The sequence below is a fragment of the Bactrocera oleae genome, chromosome 4 (assembly GCF_042242935.1).
Source record: "Bactrocera oleae isolate idBacOlea1 chromosome 4, idBacOlea1, whole genome shotgun sequence".
NCBI classification, from domain to species: domain Eukaryota; kingdom Metazoa; phylum Arthropoda; class Insecta; order Diptera; family Tephritidae; genus Bactrocera; species Bactrocera oleae.
The window spans coordinates 31,472,461-31,487,159 of NC_091538.1; the positions used below are offsets into that span (position 1 = coordinate 31,472,461).

General features: G+C 33.1%; 1 protein-coding gene across 2 annotated transcripts in view; it reads right to left on the minus strand.

Annotated features, from left to right (window-relative positions):
* Positions 1–381: 381 nt before the first annotated feature.
* The window catches only part of LOC106621802 (uncharacterized), a 100,335-nt gene continuing 86,017 nt past the window's right edge, over positions 382–14,699 (minus strand). For both annotated transcript variants that reach the window (XM_070108061.1, XM_070108062.1), the window contains 3 exons: positions 799–999; positions 582–738; positions 382–505 (listed from right to left, as the gene is read on the minus strand). In XM_070108061.1, the coding sequence (XP_069964162.1) occupies positions 441–505; positions 582–738; positions 799–999 (423 nt within the window). In that variant the 3' untranslated portion in view covers positions 382–440. The remainder of the gene's footprint in view (positions 506–581; positions 739–798; positions 1,000–14,699) is intronic.

A 14,699-nucleotide genomic window follows, 5' to 3' on the forward strand; every position in this document is an offset into this window, starting at 1 on the left:
AACTTAATTCCCTTCTCTTTATTATGTTTAAAATTATTACTTTTCACATTGCTTAAAATTGCAAATTATCGCTTTATTTAAACTGAACTGATTGACAGAAAATTCATAATCAAACAGAAAAAATAGCACTCGCGACACAAAAGTACCGTTAACTTCATAAGAAAACTTCTTTTAGTAATTTTGTGGGTTTTGGTTTTATAAGAGGAATAAATAATTAAACAAAGAAATGCTAACATTTTATCCGGGTTAATTTTGTTATTTTTTAGTAATATTATCAAGGAGAGTGGAATTAACCAACCGTATTTTCAATTATGCTGTATGTAATCTATTTAAAGGGAATCATTTGAAAGGCTAATTTTTATATAGAAGTTATTATAAGAACGCAGATGTTAGCTTTATTTAGATTTTAAAAACATTTAGATTGATTTACAAGACATTGATCAAGGTGTGGATATGTTACAAATCCCACTGAAATAGCACGGTCCGCTAACGAAATATAAAAAATCTATAAAAAAATGTAATGAAAAGACAAATTAAAACATATCCTTTAAAGTTAATATGTATGTACGTAATAATTTTACCATACAATATATCGGGCACCAGTAGAAATTTCGATAGGGGTTGCTTCCCTTCGATACCATCCCAGTTACATAGATACAAAAATTCATCAGCGTATAAATGTCGCAAAACATCATGTACACTGTCTGAACTGCCCTTAATCCTTATAACAAACTGTTTCTGTAAAATTATGCAAAAGTTTAAATATTGTTAATTGAAGAAATTATATACATTACTAACCATTGAAGTACCAAATTCCTCGCCATTTAGTTTTTCGTCCATTTCTAAAGCTTCAGCTAGCGTTGTCAATGGTAGGGTGGAAGCAATTTCAGTTCGCGCGTTATCGACTTCCTCGCCAGACAGTCGGCATACCGAATGGTGAATTTTGCAAATGAGAACCTTACATTTGCGGACCGGCTTATGTTTGCTTTTATGAATTATCTGAAAAGAGAATATATGCAGTTAGAGGATTCTTAAATAATACTGTAACAACAAAACGGATACAATACGTTCGCTGTCTATGATGAAGACTTATAGAACTATAAAAACAAAAACCAAAAATTTGATTCATATAACTGTCCATCTTCTTTTCCAAATAGCAACCTCTTGTAGATAGTTCTCTTTATGAAATAAATTTTAGATTGGTGTTGGATTTCCGTTTCCATCCACAGGTGCTATCCTATCGTGTTGATAAGCTTGGCTCTGAGTTGTAGCAACCAGAAATATTAAACTTTTTCTGCTTCAATGTCAATTGCTCTACAATAACAAATGCATAAAATAAATTGAAAACGAAAACGATAAATTTACATGCAGGAGATGTAGATAAATATATTTTGAGGATTCATGAAAAAAAGGACAAATTTGACCAAAAAGTGAGAGTGAAATTAAATTCACAACAAGCTGAAAGTTGGTGAGATCGTTTAAAGTATAATTTTAAATAAAATTTAAAAGTTCTCCATTTTTCCCCTGTATGGAAAAAATTCTATTCAAGATCAAAGGTCAATAACATGATATTACAGGGGAAAGATGGGGAACTTTAAAATTTTATTTATAATTATATTTTAAACAATCTCATAAATATTTGGCTAGTTGTGAATTTATGTAACATCAAATGTCTAAATTGACCGGACTAGACGAAAAATGGAAATAAGAAGAAACTTACCCTCATGTGGAATAAAAAAATATTTATAAACTTTATCAGCATTTTCTATTTTAAAAAAATGTGGATTTAATTAATTTGCCAACGAAATACTTAAACAAGGTGACGATTCTAATAGTTCTTTAAAGTAGTTTTCGGAATGCGTTGATACCACAACGCTACCAGATTCGTCTGTCATGTCTATTACTTTTTATGTATTAATTTTTGATTAAAACAATAAGTCTTTTTGTCTCATAAAATTTCTATTAAATGAATAAATGTTTGAAATGCTATTACAACTTAAAGCTGAACTATTTCTTTCTCTAAGCCTTATATGTAATTGCTGCAGCACTTTATTGGGGTTACCATATTTATAAGTTTTTTTAATATTGCATATAATTTTCAAACTTATAAGCGGAAAAGTTATTTAGAGCACCATAATACTTAGTACAGGCATCTAAATGGAGTAAACCATGTATATTGTAACTAACTAAATGGTCTCCGTACATATTTCCAAACAAATCAACGAATTCTTCCAAGATTTATTAGGCAACATTGGCTTCAGTGCTATATGATTTCTTGCATGATAGTAGTAGTAGTCGTATGGTATACCTGCGTGCAATAAGAGAAAATGGTAGTAATCATCACTACCAACGCAATCTCTTAGAACAAATATACCCATATACGAGGTGTGTTCAAAGGAAAAGGTGAATTTTGATTTAATAATCGGATATGTTTATCATGTGCTTGCATTAGGAGCAAATTTCGATTATTAGTTTGTTTTTGACAACACAAAAGGTTAGTCGCGTTTTTGTGTGCTCTTTGATTTTTGAACGAAATTGCTAAATAGCAAAAGCATTAGTATCGGAGTTGTTGAATGACGTTAACACCGATCCGGGTTTGCTCAAACGGGTCATAATTGGTGACGACGTGGGTATATGGTTATGACGTCGAAACCAAGGCTCACTCATCCCAATAGAAGCTGCCAAATGAGCCAAGACCGAAAAAGGCACACCAAGTTCGATAAAATGTGAAGGCTTTGCTGACTGTTTTCTTTGATTACAATGGTGTGGTGCATCATGAGTTCCAGCCAAAAGGTCGTATAGTTAATGAGGAATACTACAAGGATGTTATACAACGTGGATTCTGAATCACGATGATGCACCAGCTCACACATCAATGATTGTTTGTGATTTTTTGGCCAAAAATCGAACCGTAATCATGCTTCAACCACCGTATTCACCAGATTCGGCTCCCTGGAACTTTTTCCTATTCCCAAACTGAAGGAACCAAAGAAAAGAAAGCGTTTGCCACAATTGATGAGATCAAGTCGGAATCGAAGAAAGAACTGAAGTGCTTCAAGGATTGGAAAAACCGTTTGCACAAGTGTATTATATCCGACAAAATAGATATAATATTTATGAATAAATAAGTACTTTTCAAAAATATTCAAAATCACCTTTCAACATACCCCGTACACCACCATTTTAAAATTTCCTGGCTCTAAAATGCTTCCTTTAAATTTTAAAGGTGTAATGTGATGTGATCTGTGATTTGTATTTTTAAAAGACAGGTCAGTCCATAAATTTTGTATATGTTTTGGAAAATAAACCCTTCTTTCTTTGTAGTCACCCACTTTATCACATTAAAACAACTATTTTTTCCAGTGTGCCAATAGAATCGCGGCAAAAGCGAATGTCAAATTTCTTTATAGCAGAACAAACACTAACCTAAAGGCCAGTTTTTATACTCTCGCAACTTGTTGCTATATAGTATAATATTGTAGTTACCTAACGGTTGTTTGAATCACCTAAAACTAATCGAGTTAGATATAGGGTTATGTATATATACATGATCAGAATGAAGAGACGAGTTGAAATCCGGGTGACTGTCTGTCCGTCCGTCCGTCTGTGCAAGCTGTATCTTGAGTAAAAATTGAGATAACTTTATGAAACTTGATACACATGTTTCTTGGTACCGTAAGACAGTTGATATTGTAGATGGGTCACTGCCACTGTCACGCCCGCATAACGCCATTAATCGAAAACTTATAATTCAGATATAAAACTTATTAGGTGCAGGGAATTATATCTTTGTATATCTAAATCTTCTGTACGTGTGTTTGTAATTAAACTCTTGCTTAACGGCTGGACCGATTCTGATGAAATTTTTTATGTGTTTTCAAGGGGGTTTGAGAATGGTTTAGATTCACAATTCGATCAACTAGATAATATTTTAACAAGGATTTTTTTGCAAATTAGAATTCAAGGCAACGCAATCAACGTCTTCGTGCTAATGCTTTAAGGCAACGAGAGGCGCGTCAGCGAGTGAACGAGGCTCACAGAGTAAATGAACGAAAGAGAGTGCAAATCATCGAGCACTTTCACGAGTATTGTTTAATCGCCTTGCGTTTGAATATGACAATGAAATAGACTATTCATCACATTCGCTAATTATGATTGGTAGTATGGACAAAGAATGTCAATATTGTCATGCTTTCAAATACAAAGGTGATTCGGCCGGTTTATGTTGCGCATCTGGAAAAATTTCACTGCCACCAAAACCTTTAAATACGCTATTTGTTGAAAACACATCTCAATCAAAGTTGTTTTTGCGTAAAATCCGTTAATGTCGGGTCCGCTAGTATTATATATAAATGATCAGTAGGAAGACACGAGTAGAAATCCGGGTGACGGCCCGGCCGTCTGTGCAAACTGTATATACAGAAAAACTCTTTAAATTAGTTCTGCACGCTGAGAGTTCACTTTTAACTCTGATCTTTATTTATTAAAAATTATTTCTTCAATACATGTTTTAATTCTAATCACTTAACTAGGTATACCTATATGTATATGTGTACAACTTTCGTTGTTGATTTACGTGAGTACCTACCGGCGACGGCCTTACCTCACGGTATTCCAAAACACAGCGTATCAATATAATGCGTTGATAAGCGCCCCAAACAATACGAGCTATTTGCAAGTACTTATTTGGATACCAGTGGCAGTGTGTCTGGGCCCACACTACCATCTTGGTAAGATTCGAGGCCGACCTAAAACCTCTTCCGTTTTCGGGTACGGAACCCAGTTGCTTTTTGCAACTTTATTTTAGAACTGAAAAAACAGTTAGGCTGAATTTTCAGTTCTTCCTGCATTTAGGTTTCAACCACAGCCACCACGAATCTCAAAAAAAAAACAAAAAGGGGCCATAACCCAATGAGCAGATTGGACCGAAGTCCAAGGGCTTTCTTCTACCCGTGGTACCAGAAAGTCTCCGGTAAGACTGTGTAGCCGAAACTACTGCCAGTTGAGCAACCCATTACTCAATGACTGGGGACATTTGTCGCTTGAACTTCAAATGTTTTTTTATTTGCTTTTTCATTTAAAATCTATAATATCAGTTCAAGCTGAGTATTATAGCACTATTTCTGACATACTATGCTGATATTACTGAGCAAGGTACATAATAACAGTCATAGTTCATTTGGCTTTTAGCCGCCTTTTACGACAGGCATACCTTACCGCGGGTAAATTCTTACCCCTACCCGTGATAGCAAAGTAATAATTTCTTCAAAGGTCAATTTACTTTCGGCTATCACTCTTTCTAAATGATTTTTAACCGACTTGACTCCTGCTTCTCAAATTCCTCCAAAGTGAGGAGCTGCCGGCAGCCCAAAATGCCATTGAATTTTATAAGCTTCTAAAATGGGAGCTACGGTTGAGTTTTTTAATTGCTTTTTTAAAATGTCGGTCTAATCTTCTACAAGTTCCGAAAAAATTTGTTTTATTATCCGAGTATATACTTTCATCTTGACTTTTACCTCTTCTAGCAAAAAATATTTTCAAGGCAGCTAGGAACGTTTCGGTTGTTAAATCAGAGAACTTAGAAGAACGAGGTGCAGGTTCGACAGCGAACATTTGTAAAATTTCGATCGGGGATTTCACCTTACACGAAGGGGAAATAAAGAGAAGAAGGAGAAACAAAGTCGCGAAAAGACGCTTTTAGGCAAACGCATGCTCGGGGAGATGTGCAAGGCGTTTGCTTTTACGATTGAAACTACTTAGCTTATTGCATGTACGCCAGCGTTCATGAATGAAAATGTTGTTGTTGTGTGATTTACTACAAATCTAGGATTCGCCAATTTGGTATATATTGATTTCTGACATATGTACTCTAAGCATACATTGTACACATATACATATATACCTAGTTAAGACATTAGAATTAAAAAATGTATTGAAGAAATAATTTTTAATAAATAAAGATCAGAGTCACAAGTGAACTCTCACCGTGCAAAACAAGTTTAAAGAGTTTTACTGTACATTTTGGTCCTTCGATTCTCTTGTTGAACTGGATATTTTGAGTCAATCGAGTCTAAAAGAAAAAGCTCAAGTGCGAGTACTATAAACCTCTAAAAAAAAAAAAAAAAAGCGTATCTAGCAAATTAAGCATAAAAGTAAGCCGGAATAGCAAAGTCTATCCGCAATTATAAAAGTACATATATATTTACAGTTTATATTTACATACTTTTCGTAAAATAAAAGCAAACAAGTGTTAAAAGCGTCCTTGTGGCTATTTCTGGCAACAAGTACAGTGTTAAAAAAATTATATAAGTAAATAAAAAACATCAAACAAAAATCAACCAAAAAAGAAGCAAACATGGAGAATTTGCTAAAAAGATAAAAGGAGTTGGGTGATCTGGCTGCGTTGGAGGAGCAGACAATTACTAGCGGAAGAATAAGAAAAGCTTAATGTCTAGAATATATTGAACATATTCAGACTGTTGTGACAGAATTTACAGCAAATCATAACAAAATTATGTCTAAGAACACTCAAGAAGCAGAAGAATACATTACTAAAAATTACTACAAGCATGTAATTCAAATAATGAAAAACTTCATTAAGAATTTAAAAATTCAAAGTGCTGCTTAAAGTCTTTCAGCAGAAAGCTGTGTAATTGGATATATGCAGCAAACTAATCAGTTCAAACCATCTGAAGCAGCTTCTGACGTTGAAAAAAGATATCAACGTGGAGCAAAGAAGCTAACAAATACATTAGATAAAATTGAACAAAATGAATTGGATTCTCTCGAGCAAATGAGTAAATTCAAAATCAAACTTCAAATACAATATGAATATGTAGAAGAAGCATAGTTTGAAACTCGTAATATCCAATTAAAGGAAATAACTAAAGAATCTAACGATGAACAAATGAAGGAATTTCGGGAAAAATATACAATTAATCTCGAAAGAATAACAGAAAAATTAAAGATGAATAATACAATACAAACAATGTCTTCTATGTAATATAAAACTGGAGGAAATTAAAATTCCGATGTTTTATGGAGAAATGAAACAATGGTCGTCATTACGCGATCTTTTTTAAAGTTTGGTGCATAATTCGAAGCACTTTACTGAAGTGGAAAAAATGTTCCGATGAAAGACATCATTAGGCGGAGAAGTTGATAGATTAATTCAACATCTATCAGTAACAGAAACAAACAATGAAGCCGCTTGGAGTATTCTACAGGAAAGATATGAGAATAGAAGGCTACAATTTACAGCACAAGTAGACAGACTACTTGATCAACCGACAGCAAAAGGGGAAAGTACAGCAGGCATCAAGTAGCTGTTGGATACCACCAAGGAATGCATTTATGTTTTAAATGGACTAAATTTAGATTTAAACGATGAACAAGCCATCATACATAGCTTGGATTGTGTTTCGAAAACTAGACAAAGAAAGTCTATGTTTATACGTGCAGAACGTGAAAAAGGAAGGAATTACAAAGCCAGGAGATATTTAATGTTTTCAGTAGCAGTAATATCAAGCTATAGAAACAATACGAGACAGAAAACCAGCTAAATGGAACAATCAAAAACAGCCACAGCGAACACCTATATATTATACACCTGCATATACAAATGTTGGCATCAAATTTTGGAATGCAGAAAGTTCCAGGCATTGATTACGATGAATCGTAAGAAATCCATAACAAGCCACAAGCCATGCTATAATTGTCTTGATCATGTAAAAGTACATGAAGGCAATTGTAATAATAAGAAAACATGCAATAAATGTGAGTGAAATCATCACAATTTATGACATTACAATGAATTCTAAATAGGAAAAGCAGGAAGTGAAGAAAATATCGCAAACAAATATTCCCCACAATGATGACGAAACACGAAACAGAAGCGGCGATACTTCTAGTAAGGGCAAAGGTAAGAGTAATGGCAGGAAATAGAAAGTTTGTGACATTGCGAGCTCTAATCGATCAATAATCTAAAAAAAACTACTATTTCCGAAGAAGCAGCTCAAATATTTCATTTAAAAAAAAGAGAGAAGTAACTGTGCACTGTAACACAGTGGGAGTGTCCAGATTTAAAATTAAAATTGAAATCTAACCGAGATTCCTAAACAACGAAGCATACAATGTGGAAGCACTAATTTTGCCGAATTTGCGAGTGCTCAACCAGACAAAACGTTTAAATGGGATATAGAACCATGGAAAAACTACACGTTAGCTGATCCTAAGTTTTACAAGAACCGAGAAAAAACAATAAAATTTTAGCAGCTGTTAAGACGACATTGGAGAAATTGTGGGTAATAGATTAGACACCACTACTAGTGATGACGAATGCCTAAAAATTTTTGAAAAACTACAAAAAGAGATAAAAATAATCGATTTGACGTCAATCTTCCTTTTAAAAAATGAGAAGAAGACAATATGTGCAATTTATGAGAGAATATTTAGAAATGGGTTACATGGAAAAAGAAAGTGAAAATAAATGCGGAAAATACTACTTGCCACATCAAGCAGTGATTCGAGAAGGCTGCCTAACAACTAACCTACGAGTAGTTTTCGATGCATCTTCACAAACAACAAATGTAAGTAGTTTACATGGCATCCTCTCCATAGGACTGAGACTTCAAAAAGATATATTTGAAATTATAATCAAATGGAGACTTTGGCAATATGTATTAAGAAGTGATATTGAAAAGATGTTTCGACAAATTAAAGTAACAGAGAGTGATCAAGATTAACAACGTATATTGTGGAGAGAAACAAAACGAGAGTCGATAGAAGAATACAAACTACAAACAGTTACGTATGGGACAGCATTAGCTCCTTTCCTGGCAACGAGAACTTTACAAGAAATTGCCAAATTCTGCGATCCCCACAACAATTTTCTTTCAAGTATCATTAAAAACGACGACAGGAGCAGATTCAATAAATGAATGTAAGGCCATTCAGTGTGAAATATCGAAACAACTAAAAAAATATGGATTTCACTTACGAAAGTGGATGTCAAATAACAGTGAAATCATAGCAACAATTCCAATAAATAGCGCAAATAAAGTAATAAAAAAGCAGAAGACGAAACAATAAAGACATTGGGTATTCAATGGGATCCTACCAAGGACATGTTTGGATTTAATTCGAATCTTTCAATGCAAAAACAAGTTACTCAAAGACCCAATGGGATGACCTTCACCAACAACTGTTATCCCCAAAAACCCACTTGAAATTTGAACTTCATGAATTCGCAGATGCAATACTAAAGTTGTATATGCTAAAGTTGGATCAGTTATAACAATAGTTGCTGGCAGAACTAAATTGAGTCCAATTAATAATAAGAAAATGTTCCCAAAGCTGGAACTATGCACGGCTCACCTACTTGCTAAATTGTTACAAAGGATAAAAACAATTATATACAGAGAAGTAAAAATATTTGCTTGGAACGTTTCATCTATAACGTTAGCGTGAATAAATAATTGCCGAAGTAAAGGCAGATTTATCAGAACAAGAGTATAAAAATAAAATTACTTGCTTTTACTTGTACTGCGGCAACATGGCCACATTGGGATAAAAGAGAATCCAGTTGATGTAGCATCCAGAGAAGTACTTGCGAATAAACTAATAGAACACGATCTATGGTGGAAGGGTCCCAAATTGTGGCGCGAAGAGGCATCAATGGATACAAAGAAGATTCATCAAATCGATGCAACGTATGTAACATCAAAATAATTACATTTCTTGGATAAGGTAATACTAAAATATTCTTATTTAAAAAAATTATTAGGGTAGTAGCTTATATCTTACGATTTATATAAAGAATAAGTAGACAAAAATGTCATAAACACAATACAAAATTATAGAGGAAATTCAGAGTTTAGAAATCAAAAAAGTAATTTGTCATAAAAGTAGCATTGCAAGCTTAAATCCAATTTTGAATAATAATGGAATAATTCGTGTAGAATGTAGAGCAGGTAATGCAAATCTTCAATTTAATCAAAAGCACCCTATAATATTAAATAAATCAAATTTGTCATCATTGATATTTGAAAATGTTCATAAAATAACTTTGCATGCAGAAAACAAGTCAATCCAATAAAATATTAATTTTTTGCACAAATGCGGCATGATAAAATGCGAAAGATTATGCAAAAAAACATATTTTACTTTTTTAATAATTTTCGAATTTCAATTTTAATAATTTATGTATGTACATATGTACATCAATATGTTATTTTATATAATTATTATCACTTATCAATAAATACATGTGCGCGCACTACTCTATATGTAAGTATGTATGTTGAATATGCGTATGACCTTGCAAAATAAGTAATGCATACACAAATCTATATACATATAGGCGTACATATGTAAGTATATCAGGCAATAGGAAAAATACAAACATTGTTATACAAAAACAACAATTCTCTCAAATATCAAATAGCATGAGCAGCGTCAGAAATCAATATAGCAGCCAAATTGGCGAATCCTAGATTTTTAGTAAATCACACAATAACAACATTTTCATTCATGAACGCTGGCGCACATGCAATAAGCTAAGTAGTTTCATTCGTAAAAGCAAACGCCTTGCACATCTCCCCGAGCATGCGTTTGCCTAAAAGCGTCTTTTCGCGACGATGGCAAAAGCTAGAAATCATAAATTGAACAACTTTTTGATGTTTGTGACTCGCAAAAATCTGCTTCAATATGTGTGCATGTTCATATTTAAACATATGTACATATTTACAATGATTTGTTGGCAAAACTGTTAGAGCAGAAAGGGAAGTGACAATCGGCGAGCGTTTGTTTATTTTTTTGGCCCATCTCGGAATTTCTACCAACAACACAATGTGGTGATGCTTTGTCGTCGCGTCAGTCCTTCGACAGATTGACTCTTTGACATAAAAGCAAAAACCGTGAGTTTCGATCATTGGTTGACCGTGTCAACGGAAATTTCACATGAAGTAATGAGTGTACATATCTACATGCATATGTTATTTGTAGACAAAGTTACAAATATTTTTCTTTCATATTTCTTTACATATACACATAAAGGCCGACGGCAAAGCACAATTCTGTACTTTTGTGACTCCATAATGGTCTTAAGTAAATAAATTATTTTAAGAAATTTATCAAAATACTTTTGAATTATTACTAGCAACTCATAATAAAGTAAAAATTAATTAACATAAAATAATTTTAAAAAATAATTGATAATAGTTCAATAAAAGGGAATATATTTCAAAGGACATATCAATATTCCCAGTTTGGCATACTTATTATATTCTCTTCAATATTCGCCGGTTGATTATGTCAAGAGAGCGTATGTGTACAGATTCACCGCTGTTATTAAAGCGAGAAATGTTATTTGTTTCCCCTTCGTGTAAGGTGAAATCCCCGATCGAAATTTTACAAATGTTCGCTGTCGAGTTCTCTGATTTAACAACCGAAGCGTTCCCAGCTGCCTTGAAAATATTTTTTGCTAGAAGAGGTAAAAGTCAAGATGAAAGTATATACTCGGATAATAAAACAAATTTTTTCGGAACTTGTAGAAGATTAGACCGACATTTTAAAAAAGCAATTAAAAAAACTCAACCGTAGCTCCCATTTTAGAAGCTGATAAAATTCAATGGCATTTTGGGCCGCCGGCAGCTCCTCACTTCGGAGGTATTTGAGAAGCAGGAGTCAAGTCGGTTAAATATCATTTAGAAAGAGTGATAGCCGAAAAAATTGACCTTTGAAGAAATTATTACTTTGCTATCACAGATTGAAGCAGTAGTGAATTCACGACCTCTATGTGCGATGGATAGTAAAAGCGATATAGACGTTTTAACACATGGTCATTTTTTTGTAGAATGTCCAATAATATAACGTCCTGAAGAAATTAATGATACACAAAAAATTAAAAGAGACTTTTGGGAACGTTGGAAATACGAATATTTTGTTATGTTATAACAACGAATGAAATGAAAAACCAAACAAGCCAATCTCGCAGAAAGACAAATAATAATTATGAAAGATGATGAAACTCATCCAACCAAATGGGCATTAGGTAAAATTATTAGAACTCATTCGGGAAGTGATGGACATTTTTTTTAATTGGTTGATTCAGTTTTGTTTGAGCGCCCGTCAAAAATGGACACTAGCAAAGAGAAAATAGGCTATATTTCACAGTTTTTCTTCGACAAAGCCGAAAACGCAAGCCAGGCGGCTAAAAATGAGAATACCGCTTATGGTGCTGATGCTCTAACAGCTAATCATGCGCAATTTTGGTTTCGTCGATTCCGTTCCGGTAATTTCGATGTCAAAGATGCACGACCTCGAAAATATCGATAAAATCATGCCCATTAGCTAAAGAGTGCACAAAAAACCGTTTGGAACCATTTAAATAAGGCTGGATACAAAAAAAAGTTCGATGTATGGATGCCACACGAGTTAACGCAAAAAAACCTCACGGAGCGAATTTCTATCTGCGAATCGCTGCTGAATCGCAACAAAATCGACACATTTCTGAAGCGGTTGGTGACTAGCGATTAAAAGTAGATCATTTACGACAACGTCAAGCAAAAACGGTTGTTGTCGAAACGCGGTGAGCCTGCGGAAACGGTGGCCAAGCCAGGATTGACGCCCAGGAAGGCTATGGTGAAGAATTCGCTTCAAGAGAGATTTGTAAAAATCGACTGCCTCAATTTTTGCCAATAGGAACAAAGGCTATGGGAGAGGCATAATAAAATTACTCTTACGGCGCATATTTGACCTAAATAGGAACATTCTAACTATGGTAGTAAAAGCCTTCAATTTCATGCAAAAATAATGGATTTCTTTTTACTAAACCTAATATGATTATTCCAGAAATAAAAGAAGAATATTTAATATATAAGTTTGATTTAAATAAATATTCACTTATAAACCAAGTAGATTTCAATAAATGTTCTACTAACTCGGAGAATCATTACCAATGTCCTGGAAATTTAGCTTGGAAATCTGCGACACATAATTATGTGAAGTAGAACCCTTGAAACAGTTAGAAAATGAATTGTGTATGTGAATTCAAAACTACTACAAATGAAAATATTTGAATAAAATTATTTCCTCAAAATCGTTGACTTTACAAATTATTTAGCAAACCAATGATATTTCTATAATATGATAACAATCAACGAATGCATATGGAAATCCCTAGTCAAGGTATTATGACAATAAGAGTAGGATATGCAGCCCGACGAAAGTGTAACTGTAACAGCATCTCATCATATACAATCCGATGTTAATAAAGAATTACTATCCTCTTCTTGAGTTACAGATATTGAAGATATTCCAGAACGACAAATAAAAACTTTTGATTCAACATTAATAAACAATACCAATAATATCGTCCAGCTCAAACAACAAATAGAACTCCTCAAAACAGAAAATACAAATTTAAAAGGTATAAATTTTCATCGCGTAAGGGGCCACGTTTCGCTAACTTTAGTTTTTGTGTAGCAAGATGTGTATCAAGAACTGTGACTATTCCATTTGAACTTCCAGTTAGACGCAATTAAAAATAAAAATAAAATAAAACAGAATATGGAAGTAAAATTAAAACATAACTTCCCCCTGGCAGAATGTTCATACATTTATGAACATGAAAGTTTTTTTACTCTAAGATAGAATTATATATAGAAAATCATATTTTTGACAGTCAAGTGCAATGGTAAGCAATAAGATTGTTATATGAAACTTGCTTATAAAAATGTGAAAATCATTGCTTATCGAACAACACACATAAATTAGTGTATACATAAAACTAAGATAATTATACAAAATATACATACTTCAAATACTAATGCAAGTTAGGTTTTCTTTGGTTAAAACCAGTAAAAAAATATAAAATATATTTTTTAGTGAAGCATAGCTCCTTTATTGAGTGGTATTTTAATTAACACTAAATCTTAATTCTATTTTTACTTAACATTGAGCTTAACTTCGAAAGCAGCGCTGCCGCTGTTGTTTACGGGAAACGGTTGACATTCCGTTCCCAAAGGAAACAAGTGTTTGGTCAGCACTCTTCAATTGCTCGTGCAATATGGCCTTCAGGTGAAAAGTCGTATGGCACTTTACGTTTAATTTGAGAGTTTGGTATTATTAGGGAGGGATAGCTTATTTGGTGCTAACTCCTCCGCCCTTAAATTCGAACGTCCTCGTTCGACGCACTTACAAAAAATCTTGACAAATTTTGAATACCAATTTCATTTGTATTGGTTTCAGTTATATTAGAATTATTTTTAATTTTCACTTTTTTGAACATTAATATTATTAAAATTAATATTACAAACATTGATAATATATTTATCAAGAAAAATACATTATTTTGTTTTTTTAATAGATTCAAATGTATAGTTTCGTTAGTTTGAAATTTTTTTATTGATTCTAATGACAATATTTCTTCTAAATTATTATATTTAGATAGTGGCTGTAATATTGCTGGTAATGGCTTTTTTCTGTTATCATATTGGAGTTGTTTCCATCTATTTCTAAGCTAGCATTATGATATTTTAATTAATAAGTGCCATTGACCATTAAACTTTCATTATTAGTTTTTATTACATCATTAAATTGATTTAAAAATATTAAGTCGCTCGAAATTTCTTCGACCGATTTTATATGTTCATTATTCATTTTCGTACAATTTTCCGTTTTCCTATTTAATAAATGTG